The 18,897-nt window shown below is 36.6% G+C and overlaps 1 protein-coding gene across 3 annotated transcripts in view; it reads left to right on the top strand.

Annotated features, from left to right (window-relative positions):
- The window catches only part of LOC104994804 (serine/threonine-protein kinase Sgk3), a 61,429-nt gene that overhangs the window by 24,599 nt on the left and 17,933 nt on the right, over positions 1-18,897 (top strand). For all 3 annotated transcript variants that reach the window (XM_010848463.1, XM_010848461.1, XM_010848462.1), the window contains exons 5-8: positions 4,874-4,949; positions 10,475-10,562; positions 13,883-13,932; positions 16,398-16,455. In XM_010848463.1, the coding sequence (XP_010846765.1) occupies positions 4,874-4,949; positions 10,475-10,562; positions 13,883-13,932; positions 16,398-16,455 (272 nt within the window). The remainder of the gene's footprint in view (positions 1-4,873; positions 4,950-10,474; positions 10,563-13,882; positions 13,933-16,397; positions 16,456-18,897) is intronic.

Below are 18,897 nucleotides of genomic sequence, written 5' to 3'. Positions count from 1 at the left end.
ACATTCTTGCTTTAATTAAAACTGACTGCCCCCCACCCCCACAGCCGTCGGCTGCTGGAATCCCCTGTAATCCTTTGAACTGAAGACGCTTTATTCTCCTATACTTTCTGAACCTTTGGATTGGAAAGGATTCTCATTTCCCCAATTTTTTTTCACTTCTCCTATTTTATGTAGATTGTTTTCCTCTTGGGAGAACTTAGCACACTTTATTGTCCTACCAGTCTGTTTTATCTGGGTGTAGATTTTACGAAGGTGGATACTTTATCTTTTTTATTTATGATGCCTAGTAAATATTTGGTTCTCAATAAATATTACATGAATTCATTAATAGAAGATTGAGTTGGCACAACACTGTCAGATTACACATTCCGTGGGTTGACTCTGTAGACCAGTGACTTTTGAGCTCTTATTCTCTTGTATTCTCTTTAGCTGCAGAATAGTGAAATCTTATGCAGAAAATGTCATGTGTAGAACAAATAAAAATGGAACTGCTTTGTTGGTGCAGCAGTGAAGTATGTCTGTAGAGCATGGGTTGAAAAACATTGTGGAGGGCAGCCTGGGGGCTTTAGAGTTACTTGAGCAAAATGGCAATATAATGTGAAACCCACCGTGTATATGTAAGTATGCACAGCAGAGGGAAGACAAGATAGAGACTGGGAGGCTGGTGAAGGGAATATTCCAGGAGTCCTCCAGTTAGAGAATGAGAGCTGCAAGTAGGGTGGAAATGGGGCTAAAAATTGAGTCAGTTTTTCTTTCTGGCTTACTTCACTCTGTATAATAGGCTCCAGTTTCATCCACCTCATTAGAACTGATTCAAATGTACTCTGTGGGAGAGGGAGAGGGTGGGATGATTTGGGAGAATGGCATTGAAACATGTATAATATCATATATGAAACGAGTCGCCAGTCCAGGTTCGATGCACGATACTGGATGCTTGGGGCTGGTGCACTGGGACGACCCAGAGGGATGGTACGGGGAGGGAGGAGGGAGGAGGGTTCAGGATGAGGAACATGTGTATGCCTGTGGCGGATTCATGTTGATATATGGCAAAACCAATACAATATTGTAAAGTTAAATAATAAAAAATAAATAAAAATAAAAATTGAGTCAGATGTAAGAATTCTTTTAATGAAAAACCTATAAAAAATCTTGGTGGTTGCTTGGGTAAAGGAGACATAGAGTAGAATCAGAGACAACTGATGTGTCCGACCTGGGGGAATGAGAGAATTAATTAATTTGAAGTGGCGAAAAGACACTTACGGTGACTCAAACCACATATTAGTGATTAATATGAGACTGGAAGTACGTTTAGAGTTTTGTGGAGCCCTCAATTAAACCCTGAAGTCAGAATCATTTTATCCAGGGAAGAAGGCAAGGGGATAAAGACTTGCAACATTGCTATTCCATTGTGAAAGGCAAAATACCAGACAAGTTCTTGTGGTATTGATGTTTTTGTGGATTAATTATTTGACACTAAAAATTGATTTTTATTGAACATTTGGAAATTAGTCATGAGCATATTTTATATGACTTGGCAACAGTTAAATAGACTACATGCCATAGATTTTTGGAAAACCCAAGTTATACTCAACAAATCAAAGATTGATAGAATGCTCATTTAATTAGGCTTTAGGGAAACAGACATTCTCATGTTTTGCTGGTGGGAATACAAAGTGGTACAAACCATATGAAATTTGGTAATATTTAGCAAAACTATCATGCATTTCACTTTGACCAAGAAATCACATTTCTATGGATCTGTTCTAAACTGCATAGGAAATGATGTATGTATAAGACTGTGGATTGTGGCACTGTTTTTAATAGTAAAAACTGGAAACAACTGAAATAGCCTTCCATTTTTGGAATATGATGCATCTGGGAAAAGGAACAAAAAAACTCTTTGTACATTACTGTGAAGTGATCTCCAGAATACCTGGTTAAGTGGAAAAAACAAGGTGCAGATCTGGACATTGTATGTTTTTTGTGTAGGAAAGGATGTGAATATTCGAAAGGAAATAATGGAAGAATAAATCAAAAACTGAAAACTGATGACTTCAAGGAGAGGTCAACTGAAGACACCTCTGGATGAATCTTGTTCATAGCTTTGCATATTTTAAGCAATTTAAAAACAAAAATAAATGCAATAATATTGCATAATATGCATAATATGGAGGTCTCTAACAATTGAAAATAAGCAAGGAAAAAATCTGTAACCTAATTGGTGGTGAAACGCATGGAGAATAATTATTTTAAATGACTTTAAAACATGGACATTAACCTGTATATTCCTCATGGGACGTATGTTAAGGGCAAAAAAAGCACACAAAGCAATGTTACTCTGCATTCAGTGATCTTATTGTTAATTTTATAGAGTTCTTTTGTGATTGTGTTAGTGTTATGAGAACCAAAATTTTAAGCAGAAGATGAAAGAGATACAAATATAAAACTGGAGATTTTAAGTTAAAAAAGTCCTGTGATTTTTAAACTTGATTTGGGAATATAGTATGAAGTCACAATTTATTTTTCCCTTTCTAAAACAGTACACATTTCCTAGCTCTCTCCCCTGGAAATGCCTAAAAACAGTAACAAATAAGGAGCAGCAAACACCCTTAGCATCCATCTAAATACCATTTCCCCTTTAAAGGAACCAGAGTTCCATGGAAAAGTGCCATTTCCAGGTGCTGGGCAGGAAATATGCAAGATATCCTAGGACAGCTTGCCTGAAAGCAAAGAAGCTGTGTAAGAATACTGACTGAAGTTTTATCAAAAGGACACAGGAGCACAATTGATGGGGGCTTTTACCAGCCAAGGAAGTGAAGTAGCTCAGTCATGTCTGACTCTTTGCGACCTCGTGGACTGTAGCCTACCAGGTTCCTCCCTCCGTGGGATTCTCCAGGCAAGAATACTAGAGTGGGTTGCCATTTCCTTCTCCAGGGGATCTTCCTGACCTAGGTAGGGATTGAACCTGGGTTTCCCGAATTGCAGGCAGATGCTTTAACCTCTGAGCCACCAGGGAAGCCCTTACCAGCCAAAGATGGGACAATAAGACCATGAAAAAAGAAGTTGCTCTTTTAACCTCGTGTTTGGCAGCTACCATGTAGAATTTTCCCACATATCTTTCTGAGTTCTTATGCTGCAACTTTTAAGTCCATATGTGTCATTTCCTTTTTCTTTTCACTTTATTTTGGTGGTTACCAATCTCTGTAAGATAAGTTTTACATACTTGAGGCAGAATTTAGGGTTGTTTCTGCCAATACTTCATGGCGAATAGATGGGGAAACAATAGAAACAGTGAGAGACTTTAATTTGGGGGGCTCCAAAATCACTGCAGATGGTGACTGCAGCCATGAAATTAAAACATGCTTGCTCCTTGGAAGAAAGGCTATAACCAACCTAGAGAGCATATTAAAAAGCAGAGACATTACTTTGCCAACATAGTGAAAGCTATGATTTTTCCAGTAGTTATATGTGGATGTGAAAGTTGGCCTATAAAGAAAACTGAGCACTGAAGAATTGATGTTTTTGAACTGTTGTGTTGGAGAAGACTCTTGAGAATCTCTTGGACTGCAAGGAGATCCAGCCAGTCCGTCCTAAAGGAAATAAGTCCGGAATATTCATTGGAAGGACTCATGCTGAAACTGAAACTCCAATACTTTGGCTACCTGATGAGAAGAACTGACTCATTTGAAAAGACCCTGATGCTGGGAAAGATAAGGCAGGAGGAGAAGGGGACAACAGAGGATGAGATGGTTGGATGGCATCACTGACTCGATGGACATGAGTTTGAGCAAGCTCCAGGAGTTGGTGATGGACAGGGAAGCCTGGCATGCTGCAGTCTACGGGGTCGCAAAGAGTTGGACAGGACTGAGTGAACTGAACTGCCTATACTTTTCTTTTTTTTTTTGCCTATACTTTTCAAAGTTAAAATTTCACTTTGAATTTAAGGATCTTTCTGTAGAGTACACACAGAGTTAGATATACTTTTTTATATTCTGAATAGTTTAATATCAAACCTTTTTGCTGATTGGATCTTGGAGTCAATATATAAATTACTTTTGGGGTACTTTTATAAAAAGAAGGATATCTTTACCACTGAAAAATAAAATTACAAAAGAACAAAAACAATGTAAGTTAGATAAGGATTGGCATATGAAATTTAGAGATGACAAATGCTAAAATGTGTAATCATTTGTTTGGTATTTTATTTATTCATTTGCAAACATCAGTTAAGTATGTTCCAAGACACTGTGTTAAGGGCTAATGTTAAAAATACATTTAAAGGCATGACCCTTGTCTTCAGTGACTTACATAGAAAACACTTTTATTTCTCAGTTTTAACCTCTGAAGAGAAATAGGTTTATACAAGATAAAAACCTATTTTTAGCAGCAGAGTTTTCATAATAATTAACCAGTTAATCATCATTCCCACTTGCAAGGATTTCAGTATTTCCTGAGTACGCTTGTTTTTGTTTTTTGTTTGTGTGTATTTCAGTTAGTATGACTTTTCAGCCATCAGTGTCATAGTGTTAATTCTTATCCATTACCTGAAAGTATACAAGGAGCTGGACAAAGCAAACTGGTGACTCCAGGTTTTGTAGTGAGTCTGTTTAGAACCTAAAATAGGCATTTTTGTGGGGGAGAATTTTCTTCAGCAAAATATGTTACCTGCTTTATTTTAATGTTATAATCATATTTATAGATTAAAATATATTTGTTAAATATTTATTCCTTATTTTATATCAAGAAGTATGAATTAAGAAATAACTTCTTAATCAAAATTCATTCTCTTGTGTTGGTCTATTCTTATATAACTGTATTGATGATAATTACAGTCTGATGTAAATAATCCTAATAGTATTATCTCTCTTAACAGATTTTATTAAACAGAGAAGAGCAGGACTGAATGAATTCATTCAGAACTTAGTTAGGCATCCAGAGCTTTACAACCAGTAAGTAATTGTCATTGTGTTCTGAGGATACACTGAAACCCAGCCTCAGATCTGTGGAATGTTACTTTGTGCTGTATATTTTTGTGGAATCTTCCTCAAGCATTTTTCCCCTGGTGTTTTTAATCCTCTAAGGATTTTCCACCTTTTTCCTCCATCAACTCAAGGTCCTAGTTACTTTCTTTCTTCCTACTGTACTTGTACTTGTTTTATAGATTTAACTTGAAAAGACTTTGCACAGTTAAAACATTTTGCTGATTATTTGATGCTATATTTATTCATGCACTGAGAAAGCATTTCCTCATGTACCTCTGTGTGGGAATAAAAGGAAAAATGAGTGTTACCCTTACCTTCCAGAGGCATTGGCTCCCATGCTTTTAACAGACTTTTCAGAGTCACAGCACGCGAGGACTGTATTTTTTCATTGTTCCCCTTGTAACAGTGATTACTATTTTATAGTTCTTTACAGTTTATAGAGGATTTCTATCTTCTGAGCAGATGCTCTGACCTCCTTTTTGACCTAATTTACTAAATTAGTAAAATACTTGAGCTGGACCTCCTCTGACCAAGGTCTTCAGCCCAGTGCTCTGGGTTTCCTTTCCCCTGATGCTCACAGATAAGATGAGGGTCCGGGGAAGGTCAGCCCCTGCTGTAGCTCTGAGATTGGCCTCTGCAGGGAGGAGCAGGTGGCGGAGGGGCACAAAACTCTGTAGGATCCTTAAATTCAGGGTTCTTATGTGTCTTGTGTGTTCCTCAGCAAAGAACCTTTTATCACTTGGCTCTTTGTATAATTATTTTTTGAACATTATGCCTTTTCCCTCAGACAAATTCTGTGTTATCGTCAGCTTAGATCATCTACCCTTCTAAATAAAAACAAAATAAAAGTTAGTTTTTATTTTTTAACTTGTATTTATTTATTTATGGCTCTGCTGGGTCTTCGTTGGCTGCAGGGGCTTTTCTCTAGTTGTGGAGAGTGAGGGCTCTAGTTGTGGTGTGTGGGCTTCTCGTGGCAGTGGCTTTTCTTGTTGCGGATCACGGGCTCTGGGGCACACAGACTTTGGTAGCTAGGCTCCCAGGTCTAAGAGCACAGGCTCAGTAGTGTGGTGAGCGGGCTTAGTTGCTCCGTGTTATTGTGGGATGTTCCTGGATCAGGGATTGAACCCATGTCTCCTACATTGGCAGGCAGATTCTTCACCACTGAACCACCTGGGAAGCCCTACCTTTCTAATGTTTAATTATTATTATATACACTTGAGATTACTTCAAATTGACATATTTCTGACTTGTTTGAAATTCATATGCTAAGAGCTTAAATTTGTCTCCTTTGACAGAACTTCACATGGAGTCAGTATAGAATAGATGGTGGTGATGTTCATTATTTCTGCTGGTATTTTGAATGCTGTTACTCAGAACTTCTGACAGTGTATATTAAATTTGAAGTATTCATTTTGGATCTTGAACTATGGTATCATAAAGATGTTACATTTGGTATTGAAATTTAACTGAAACCAACTTGGTTATTTCAGTTTAGCATTATACTATAAAATACACAATTCTTAATTATACAGCCCAATAGACTTTTTCATATATATACACCTCTTCCATTTAAAGTAGAGGACTTTTCCAGCACCCCCAGATTAAATAGCCAAGAGATTTTCTTTTAACTTTCAATTTAAGGTTTAACGGATGTTTTCTTTTTAATCCAATGTGACATTTCACGTTTTCTGGATCTCCTCTGTTAATGGAACTTTGTTAGTTTCCACACTCTCCATTTGAACATCAAACTGTTTATAAAAATAGGTTTAAGAAAACAGAAAGAGAAGCCAATCAGCGAATGTATCTTGAACACCTACTACATGCCTATTCTTATTATGTGTGGAAAAAGCACTTCAAAAGTAGCTTTCCGTTAGTAGAGAAAAGGTTATTTTTAAGATAACGCCTATTAAAATGGAATTTTAAAACTCAAATAAAATATTATTATTTCTCTGACGTGTGGATAGGAAAGGGTTTTCTGAGCATATTGGGAGTGAGTGATATGTTACAAAGGAAAACACTGATAAATTTGATTACTAAAACCTTTTGACCTCCAAAAATTACAAGTGAAATTTAAAACCAAAAATATAAAAAGTTTCCTGTGAATAAAGGACATTAGACAAATATACTTACTAAAAGAGCTCATGCAGATAATACACACTTAAGAACCACCCCCCAAATAGACAGAGCACATTAACAGATGCAAATGGCTGATTAATTACTAGAGAAACGGAATATTTCCTTATCTATTTAAAAAATGCAAATGAACAAAATATTTTAGCTTTATTGCAGTATAACACAAATAGAAAAGAGCACAAATTGTGACTGTACAGCTTAATGAATTATGAGAAAGTGAATATATCTGAGTATCACCCCCTCCAGGCCAAGGAATAGAACATTATTAGCACCCCAATATTGAATATGGTTCCTTGTACTATGCAATAGGTTCTTGTTTTTTATCTTTTTTATATATAGCAGTGTGTATATTGGAGAAAGAAATGGCAACCCACTCCAGTGTTTTTGCCTGGAGAATCCCAGGGACGGGGGAGCCTGGTGGGCTGCCGTCTATGGGGTCGCACAGAGTCAGACACGAGTAAAGCGACTTAGCAGCAGCAGTAGTGTGTGTATATTAATCCTAAACAGTATGGAGGTTTCCTTTACAAACTAAAAGGAGTTACTTCATGATCTGAAGTCCCACTCCTGGGCATATATCTGGAGACTACTCTAATTCAAAAAGATATATGCACCCCAGTGTTCACAGCAGTACTATATACAGTAGCCAAGACATGGAAGCAGCCTGAATGTCCGTGAACAGCCAAATGGATAAAGAAGATGTGATATATATGTGTGTGTGTATGTATATATATAATAGAATATTACTCATCCATAAAAAGCGAAATAACGCTACATGGATGGACCTAAAGATTATCATATTAAGTGAAATAAGTCGGACAAAGAAAGACAAATACAGTATGATAGAATTTATATGTGAAATCTGAAATAATGATACAAATGAAATGATGGCAAAATAGAAATAGACAAAGAAAACAAACTGATGGTTACCAGAGAGGATAGCAACAGGGTGGGGAGCAGGGGGAAGATAAATTAGCATTTGGGGATTAATATATCTCAACTTTTTAAAAGAAAAAAAAAAGAACAATTTAAGAGGAGGTACCCAGATGTAGAGATTTAACCGTTCCTCAGGATCGTCATCGGAGAAGGCAGTGGCACCCCACTCCAGTACTCTTGCCTGGAAAATCCCATGGATGGAGGAGCCTGGTGGGCTGCAGTCCATGGGGTCGCTAGGAGTCGGACACGACTGAGCGACTTCACTTTCACTTTTCACTTTCATGCATTGGAGAAGGAAATGGCAACCCACTCCAGTATTCTTGCCTGGAGAATCCCAGGGACGGGGAAGCCTCGTGGGCTGCTGTCTCTGGGGTCGCACAGAGTCAGACATGACTGAAGCGACTTAGCAGCAGCAGCAGGATCGTCATTAATCTGTGCAGTCTTATTTCCTCTTTATGGGCTTCCCTGGTAGCTCAGTTGGAAAAGAATCTGCCTACAGTGCAGGAGACCCCAGTTCTATTCCTGGGTCAGGGAAATCCGCTGGAAAAGGGATAGGCTACCCACTCCAGTATTTCTGGATTTCCCTGGTGGCTCAGCTGGTAAAGAATCCACCTGCAGTGTGGGAGACCTGGGTTCCATCCCTGGGTTGGGAAGATCCCCTGGAGACGGAAAAGGCTACCCACTCCAGTATTCTGGCCTGGAGAATTCCATGGACTGATAGTCCACGGGGTTGCAAAGAGTCGGACACAACTGAGTGACTTTCACTTTCTTTCCTCTTTCTATCCATTTGTTCATACCCACTGTTGATGCCCACTTCAGCAGGTTTGTTATAAGTCTTTGGGTATATGTTGATTGACTGTTGCTTTGTGTCTGAGTGTTTAATGTGTACACGTAATGGTGCTTTGCTGTGGTTCCTTGTTTCTGACTGCTGGCTGGTCAGTCTTCTTTGCAGCCAGTTACTGTAGCCTGCTTACTCATTTCCCTAGTGGTGGATGGCTGTTCTGCTTCTGATGCACAGCTATAGAGCTAATGAGTCTCCTAGTTACATGTCTTTCACTGAACTTGTACATAATTTTTTTCTGTAGTTTATCCTTAAAACTGAAATTTCTGGCCCCAGGGAAAATGTATACTCAGTTTAACCAAATATTGCCAAAGTGCTTTTCAGAAAAGTTGCCTCATTTTACATTCTTGTGAGCAGTACGTGAGAGTGTTCCTTTCCCTTCATCCCTGCCAACTTGGGGTTTTATGTATCTTTCTAGATTTTTCTGGTTAGTGGACATAAAATGACTTCTCACTGTTGTTTTGTTTTTTCCTGATAATTAGTGAAGTTGGCCATCTTCCTAAATTTCATTACCATTTGGATTTTTCTCTTGTGTGAACCTTTGCCCATTTGTTTATTGGACTCCCTGTTTTTTAAAATTAATTTTCTGGATCATAAGGCAGTTCTATTTCCAGTTTTTTAAGGAATCTCCACACTGTTCTCCATAGTGGCTGTACTAGTTTGCATTCCCACCAACAGTGTAAGAGGGTTCCCTTTTCTCTACACCCTCTCCAGCATTTATTACTTGTAGACTTTTGGATCGCAGCCATTCTGACTGGTGTGAAATGGTACCTCATAGTGGTTTTGACTGAGGAAACCAGAAGGGAAAGAGACACGTGTACCCCAATGTTCATTGCAGCACTGTTTATAATAGCCAGGACATGGAAGCAACCTAGATGTCCATCAGCAGATGAATGGATAAGAAAGCTATGGTACATATACACAATGGAGTATTACTCAGCCATTAAAAAGAATACATTTGAATCAGTCCTAATGAGGTGGATGAAACTGGAGCCTATTATACAGAGTGAAGTAAGCCGGAAGGAAAAACACCAATACAGTATACTAACGCATATATATGGAATTTAGAAAGATGCTAACAATAATCCTGTGTACGAGACAGCAAAAGAGACACTGATGTATAGAACAGTCTTATGGACTCTGTGGGAGAGGGAGAGGGTGGGAAGATTTGGGAGAATGGCATTGAAACATGTAAAATATCATATATGAAACGAGATGCCAGTCCAGGTTCGATGCACGATACTGGATGCTTGGGGCTAGTGCACTGGGACGACCCAGAGGAATGGTATGGGGAGGGAGGAGGGAGGAGGGTTCAGGATGGGGAACACATGTATACCTGTGGTGGATTCATTTTGATATTTGGCAAAACTGATACAATTATGTAAAGTTTAAAAATAAAATTCAAAATTCAAAAAATAAAATAAAATAAAATAATTAATTTGCTTATTATAATACAGTAATGATTATTATTGGATTTTGTTTGCCTTTCTTACTATAAATGCTACAATGCTGACTTTTGTTTTCATGTTAAAAGAGAGAAAAGGTGTAGAAATGCAGTCATAATAAAGTTAATTTTTGTTTTTAGTCCAGATGTCAGAGCATTCCTTCAAATGGACAGTCCAAAACATCAGTCAGATCCATCTGAGGATGAGGATGAAAGAAGTACTCAGAAGGTAGTAAGAGGAATTGTATTTTTTAACAGAAAAAAAAAATACCATTACCCAAAGATGAAATTATTGGCAACCTTAGGAGCCACATTTACTTAAAATAATTTCCTCCATTGTAGATTTTTTGCTGTGTAGAAAACATAAAAACAAATGTGTATACTTCTAACTGATCACTATTTCTTGTAAAATTGATAAAATGAGTACTTTTTATAACAAAAAGTAATGTAAATTAAAGATTTGAAAATAGTAAGTTAGAAATATCCCTATTATCAACAACCCAACCTATTTTTATTATTTCAGTGATTTTCTTTCTAATATATGAAAGATTTCTTAATATATGAATTTTTTAATTACCTGATTTTAATTGTACAACATATACAGTTTTGTGTTCTGCTCTGTTAACTTTACATCATACTTTTTGATCATCATGTATCTTCATCAAGATCATTGTAACTTGAAATGGTGAATTTTGACCAGCAGAAGAGGGCTTTTCAACCAGAACACTACATACCTCTTTCTCTGCTTTGTCAGGTTTTGATACGTAGAGCAGTCAATTATACATGTGCTGGTTGGCATTGACTAAGTTTTATTGCTGTAGGTATATGCACATAATTAATATGTATTCTGAATAAAGAATAGATATTCTTATTTTTTTAATGAATTGTGATATAGTAAGTTTGTGCTTTCTTAGGAAGACATTTTCAACATATACTTTAAAAGGTTATATTAGAAAGGTAAATTACCATAATTTAACTCAGGATTATTATGTAGCAGTTAAAAGTACATTATTAAAAAAGTATAATTGCAAGTGTTTATAAATATGATAATACCTTTATAATTGATTCATACTATTGGTAAATACATACATGAAAATGAGAGATGTACAGTTTTGTCTTTATAATATTTTAATTTTGTCATGGTGCTGTTTTTCTAATTTAAAAGGTAATGTCATTACCCACAGATAAAATCTTCATTTGAAAAATAGACATGACTACTAGAAAGTAGTTCTGATTCTCTAAGAGGGCCCTCAGTTAAGAGAAAAGGTTTAACTCTTTCCATTTGTGACAGGGTTGCTCCTAGGACAATGTAAAAGGATATTTTAATTTCATATATGCGCAGTTGGTCAAAAGAGAAATAACCAGCTGGGAAAACATAGTAAATAAACATAAGAAGGAAAAATATCTGTGTTAAAAAAAAGCTCATACAAATGAATTTTCGAAAAGAATGATATTTAAGACTGTAGTAGATTAAAGGAACAGGACCATGAAGAAATAACTCTTGGTAAACAAATATATGGGAAACTGTTCAACCTTGATGCCAGTAGCAAATAAAAGTTTTAAATGACAGGTTTTCTTCCTCTACCAAATTAACAAAAATGTCAAGAAACTGAAATGCACCAGGACTAATAAGGGTAAGGTAAGATGGGCATCCTTGGGCCTTACTGGCGTTATCATTTTATGCAGCTCTTGGAAAGCAATTTGGCAAAGTGTATCAAACATGAAAATAATTCATGTCACTTAGGAGTTGATGTAAATGAAACAACCCTTCTCACAGAAAAAAGCAAAGATGTTCACTTTAGTATGATTTATAATGAAAAGTTAGAATCAGTTTGAACATTCATCAAATAGTGATTGTCCCTATATATTGTACATTTAAAAAATATTTCTAAGGATGATATTATTTTGACATGCCATTAAATGAAATCAGGTATAAAACTTTTCATGCAAATTTACACAGTGTGAGCACGGTCAGTTTTTAGAAGTTAATGCAAAAACTATATGGAGGTGCTAGAAGTATTTGTAATCAAATTACTTGTTAGTATGGATTTTTAAAGATTTTTAATAGTTTACTACTATTCAAAAAATATTTTAAGGAGTGAAATTTATGTAACCATGATTTTTTTTGTTAATCATGTTGAGCGCATGTAGGTGTAGGTCATGTGAAGAATATTTTGCACTGCTGTAGGAAAATGCTTTTTGAAGAAGGAACCAGACTAAGAGAAATTGCTGGGTTCTGGCTCCTGTTCTGGCTCTGTTGACTTTAGATCCAGATTTTGTTTCTTGTTTCATCCATAAAATCTGGAACTTGGACTAGGATCTTTTGCTGTTTTAAAATACCAATAGAAAGAACCTCTCCAAAAAAAAAAAAAAAAATCCTTGCTTCATCTTCTACTTGTAAATATTTATTTTTTATTTTTTAATTAAAATTCATAGGAAATGTATCAGTTTGGTGCCAGCATTGTTACTTTATAAGAAGCATATACTTTAGACCCTTTGCCCTTAATTTAAAAAAATAACTTGTTTTCTAGAAATTGTAAGTTGCAAATGAATTTAAGTGGGAATATATATGACATATGTCTCTAATAAGAAATTTGCTTAAAATTGTTGATTCTGATTAAAGAGAATGTTTTTAAAAACTTATTTTATATAATCTTATATGATGTATAATTGTACAAGGCTCTGGTAAATGTGCATATTTGAGACATCTCTGATTTAATTCTTTGAATATATTAAGAATTTCATAGTTTTTTGAAGCAGAATTCACTTCCATTTGGCTTTTGTGAAAAGTGCTCACTGTAAAAGGATCACTAGTTTAATCTTTTGGGATTTTGAGTTAAATTTCTAGCTAATTATTAGTGAGCTAGAATTGTATTAGTTAAATTGCTTTATGGTATGCTATATTAATAGGTGAGTAAAGATTTGCTTCTAAGTTATTAGGAGAGATTAAATGTACTTTGCTACTGTTATAATAAGAGAAGCCTATCTAAAAATTAGGTACTATCATAATACCGGAATTAGGGAGAAAAGCATTCTTGGTTTTATGTGCTTGCTTTTTAGAAGTAAATTTACCTCCTCCCAAATTAAAACTTTAATCCAGCATTTGCAGTTATAATCATCACATTATCATTTCTTATCTTTAATAATAGCTTATTAAAATATATGAAAATTTAAAAACAAAAGCTATTTTAACCAGTCTTTTAATGTAAAAAAAAGATACCTCTTAAATTGTTATTTCAGTGCCCGCCTCTTCTAAGGAGCTTTCTGCAGTTTACTTCATTCATTTGCCATCTTTGAGCTTGATTTCTGCCTTACCTTTTCCCTTACAACTTCTCTTGAAATTTATCATTAAAATGATTGTTTATGTTGATTGTGTATCTTTCCAAGACTGTATGCATTTATGGAGAATTAAAGCTTTAGGTTTAACATGGCAAATATCTGTGATATAGTTATGTGTATTTTACTTCAGAAATATCCATTGACTGATAACCTTTGAAACTTCAGTAAGAATGTTAAATTCTTCTTCTTTTTTTTTTTCCGTCCCAACAGCTACTCTCTACCTCACAGAACATCAACCTGGGACCATCTGGAAATCCTCAGTAGGTTTAATTTGTTTCAACAGTCTAAATGGATTTGAGGAAGATCCTTTTTTGTAAATGTGCAGATGTACATAATTATACCAGTTTAACTGGAAGCCTGTGAAACAGAACTGTGGTTACAGTGACTGTTGTACTGTCATACACTTTTCTGATTCACTGCTCTAGCTTCTCTTTGTTATAGTAGAGCTCTGAGGAGTTTTTAATCCACAGATTGTTGATTGGGTTCTGCTGTTTTGCCATCGTCACTTTCCTGGTGTGTGGGTGTGTATGTGTGTGTGTAAGATGAGTAGACCATATTTCCCCGAGGAACAGAAGTCCTGGGAGGCACTTGGGAAGTACTCTGGCAAAAACATCTGTGCAGGCCTAATTGATATTCTCCTGCTACCCAATGTCATCAGTACAGCCCTGGTTGTTAGCCAGCTTGGTCCAGAGGAGACTTGATGGAAATCAGCATATGAAAAGCTATTAAACTTTTTTTTTTTCCAATTTCTCCCATAGTCCCATATTTATTTGAACCCAGGGGAAACATTTTGGAGAACACCAGGAGTGGCAAATGTAGGCTTCACTTTAAGGTTCCACTCCAACAGTTCATTGGGATATGGAGGAGTCCAAGGCCACTTCTGGCTCTGAGGAGGAGGGCCCTGACAGATGAGTGATGACTGCTGTGGGTTACAAGAAGAGTGTAGTGTGGCTCTCCTCATAATTATCCTTCCAGGCTTACCAGATTAATTCTAAAGAATACTGTCTTAGCCCAGCATACTGTGCTGCTTCTCTCACCCTTTTGGTTCACTTAGAGAATGAGTATGAAGTGAAGTGAAAGTCGCTCAGTCGTATCCGACTCTGTGACCCCACAGACTGTACAGTCCATGGAATTCTTCAGGCCAGGATACTGGAGTAGCCGTTCCCTCCTCCAGGGGATCTTTCCAACCCAGGGATCGAACCCAGGTCTTCTGCATGCAGGTGGATTCTTTACCAGCTGAGCCACCACGGAAGCCCAGTGAGTATAGACAGAAGAAATGATAAAGGAGACTAAAGAAAGAATAATTAGTAAGGTAGGAAACCAGCAATGTGGTATTATAAAAGCAGATGAAGACAGGGAATAAATAACTGTTGACATTGCTGATAGGGTGGGTTAGATGACGATTGAGAATGGATCGTTGAATTTAATGTCACGGGTGACTTCTATGAGCAGTTTCAGTCGTATGGTGGATACAAGAGAGTTTGTCAGGCAGCACAAAATGGAAATATGCTTCCAGTTAGGGTTTGTCACCAACAATTAACAATAGGACTTTGGCTGTGGCCTCGGTGTGTTTACTGTGTTTGAAGGATTTGCATGTTTTTTCACTATTACATTTGTTCAAAAAATTATTTCAGTATTTCAGCATATCATTAGAGAACAAAATAGTTCAAAGAGCAAGTTCTAGAAGAAGAAAAACACCTAAGCTTAGTTAAGTATTTATCTCCATAATCCTGACCGGTTATTATTTAACCCAGACCTGGTATTACTGTCATGTTTGTATTGACTTTGTTTTGGTAATTAATTGAAGGACATTTAAAATGTGAATGGAGTCATTTCACTCTCCCTAGTCCAATTTAGGAATTCATCCTCCGTTAAAGAAAACAGCTCTTCTGGCTACTTAAGTTCAACTTTGTGTAGCCATCTGTTTTTGCCTACATACAGCCAATGCTGCTTTTAACCTGAGGTTAAGATAAAAATCAAAAGGCTGTCATAGTATTCTTCCTGCCTTCTCGATTCCTGGCTTTTCTGCATTACCATCTATTAGAATAAGTAGAGCGTCCTTTTATTTTTAACATGCAGGTAGTGTGTATGCAGCACACTGGTGAGTTTTCCTCCATCAGAAAATTTTCTTAGGGACTTCACCAGGTATTCCTACTAGTAACTTTGTTTTCATAATAATTTCCAGACTACTTAGTCCTTGAAATATATCACTGATTTATCTAGTCATTCAGTTTCCTTATTAACAATATTGTGAGGTTTATGGTTAATAAAAGTGATTTGCTACATTGAGTTCAAAATGACAGATCTTGTATAGACAGACCTTTTTCTCCCAAAAAGTCTATTACTGAAGCCCTTCTTAAGCCAAACTTAACAAAGCTTAAAGAAAATGACAAAATCTCTTATCTAACCAGAAAGTAGGTATTATTACTATTCATTATTACCCACTCCAGTATTCTTGCCTGGAAAGTTCCATGGACAGAGGAGCCTGGAAGGCTACACTCCATGGGGTCACAAAGAGACGGACATGCCTGAGTGACTATCACTCATTCACTCATTACCTTTTTTATAGTAAAAATGAGATCCTACCAGTGTAAAGGCTGGAGTTCTCATGCTGAAGTGTACCCAGATTTACTTATTAAGGAGTGAAGTATTAAAAACTATTGAAAAGTTAACATCCTATCAGTTTTCTTGGAGACTAATTCTTGTCATTTTTCATTTATTTCAGTGCTAAACCAACAGACTTTGATTTCTTAAAAGTTATTGGAAAAGGCAGCTTTGGCAAGGTAAGAGTCTTTTTATTTTTTCTTCAGTAAATTAATACTTTAAAAATGCATGCTTTTTAAAAATTAATTGTAGAGTCCCCCTGCCAATGCAGAAGACACAGGTTCAATCTATGGGTCAGGAAGATCCTCTGGAGTAGGAAATGACAACCCACAACCCACTCCAGTACCCTTGCCTGGAAAATTCCATGGACAGAGTAGCCTGCTGGGCTGTCGTCCATGGGATCACACAGAGTCAGATGTGACTAAGCACACACACACACAGTGATTTACAATGTTGTATTAGTTTCTGCTGTACAGCAAAGTGAATCTAGATAGATGGAGATTCTGTTTCCATATAGGTCATTACAGAATACTGAATAGAGTTCCCTGTGCTATACAGTAGGTTCTTACTATCTATTTTTTATACAGTAGTGTATTTATGTCAATCACAATCTCCCAATTTATCTTCTCCCGCCCTTTCCACACTGATAACCATAAATTTGTTTTCTGTATCTGTGACTGTTTCTCTTTTGTAGATAAGTTCATTTGTACCAGTTTTTTAGATTCCACATAAAAGTGATACCATACAATATTTGTTTTTCTCTCTTTGACTTACTTCACTCAGTATAACAATCTCTAGGTCTCTCCATGTTGCTGCAAATGGGATTATTCCATTCTTTTTTATGGCTAAGTATTATTTCATTGTGTATTTGTACCACATCTTCTTTATTCATTCCTCCATCAATGGGATGGACATTTAATTTGCTCCTGTGTCCTGGCTATTGCAGATAGGGTTGTAATGAACATTAGGTGCATGCATTCTCTTGAATTCTAGTTTTCTTTGGGATATATGCTCAGGAATGGGATTGCTGGGTTATATGGTAGCTCTATTTTTAGTTTTTAAGCAGTTTCCATACTGATCTCCATAGTGGCTGTACCAGTTTATAGGGGAATGCATGATTTATATATGGGATACCATGGCGCTTTTTGGTATGCAGGATATAGAATTAAGATGCTTTCTCTACCTTCAAAGAACTGACAGAATAATTCAAGATACAAGGCATCTACTCAGATTCTAACCTAAAATTTATTTGTTCGATGAGTATTTTGTTGAGCACCTCGGTGCTAAGCACTGTTCTGCTCCGTGTTAGATAGTGTTGAACAAAAATGACATACTTTGTACCTTTGTGATGCCTACATCCTATTGAGGGAAATAGTCAATTAAAAATATGCGGTCAAGTAAATAATTACATGTAGTAATGGAGCTGTGCAGGGGATGAAGATTAGAGTGAAGAGACAGGAGAGTAGGCAGTCAGGGGGAAGCCCCTACTTAGGTGAGTTAGTCAAGGATAGCTTTATGCATATATATACACACACATACATATTTTGGCTACACTGACACATGGGGGCTTCTTTAGTTGCAGGCATGGGCTTAGTTGCTCCACGGCACGTGGGATCTTAGTTCCCCAAACTGGGGATTGAACCTGCATCCTCTGCATTGGAAGGTGGATTCTTAACCATTGGGCCACCAGGGATGTCCCTAAGGATGACTTCTTTGAAGAGGTATTATTTAAGTTGAGGCCATAAAGACATCAGTGAGCAGCTGTGTTAACAGCAGTTGGAGAAGGAAAGGGAAGTTTGAGACCCCTGTCCCTCTTCGTGCAGTGAATATTGAGTGAATCACGAAAGTTGACAGTGTGCCACAGCAAGAAGAATCCCTAAAGCCAGAAGCATCATAGATGGAAGTTGTCAGAATCATCAAATGTATTTAAGTTCCTTTTTTGCATTATACTTCAATCTGTAGTAAAAATAAATATGTATGTGTTTAATTATAGTGTACTATATTCATAGCTTCCAGTATCTAGATCTGGTTTGTTTTCTGAGTTCCCTAGAGACCAGAAACTGTGACCATAAAATTAAACCTGTGTGTGTTCATTAATTCAGCAAATATATGTTTGCCACCTGCTACACGCTGGGCATTGTGCTAAAATAAGCTATAGAAAAGTAGAAGTGCATCTTGCTGTCAAAATGCTCACAGTCTGTTGGAACGTTAGAGATAGTCTACTGTTAAAGACAGAGAGCATTATCTTTCAGAAAGCTCACGTTTGGACCTAGAGTCAAATAGATCTATCTAGTGTATATAATGTGAGGCATAGGGTCACACTTCACTTTTTTCCTCATGAATGTCAGCTGGTCCTACACAGTTCATTGAAAAGATTTTTCTTTCCCTCCCACTCTGCAGGGTAACCTCCATCATGTATCCAGTGTCCATATATGTGTTGGATCTGTTTCTAGATTTTGTTTTATACTTGTTTCTAGATTTTATATTTTGTTTCATTAACTGATTTGTCTATCCTTGGACCAGTACCACATTGTCTTAAAAATGAAGGTTGATATTCAACAGAACATCTCGCCTTGCTCCTCTTCAAGAGACTCTTCTTAGCCCTTTGTGTATCAGTCTTA

The sequence above is a fragment of the Bison bison genome, unplaced genomic scaffold (genome assembly GCF_000754665.1).
Source record: "Bison bison bison isolate TAMUID 2011002044 unplaced genomic scaffold, Bison_UMD1.0 scf7180017864267, whole genome shotgun sequence".
Taxonomy (NCBI): Eukaryota; Metazoa; Chordata; class Mammalia; order Artiodactyla; family Bovidae; genus Bison; species Bison bison.
This window is presented reverse-complemented; position numbering and strand designations above follow the sequence as displayed.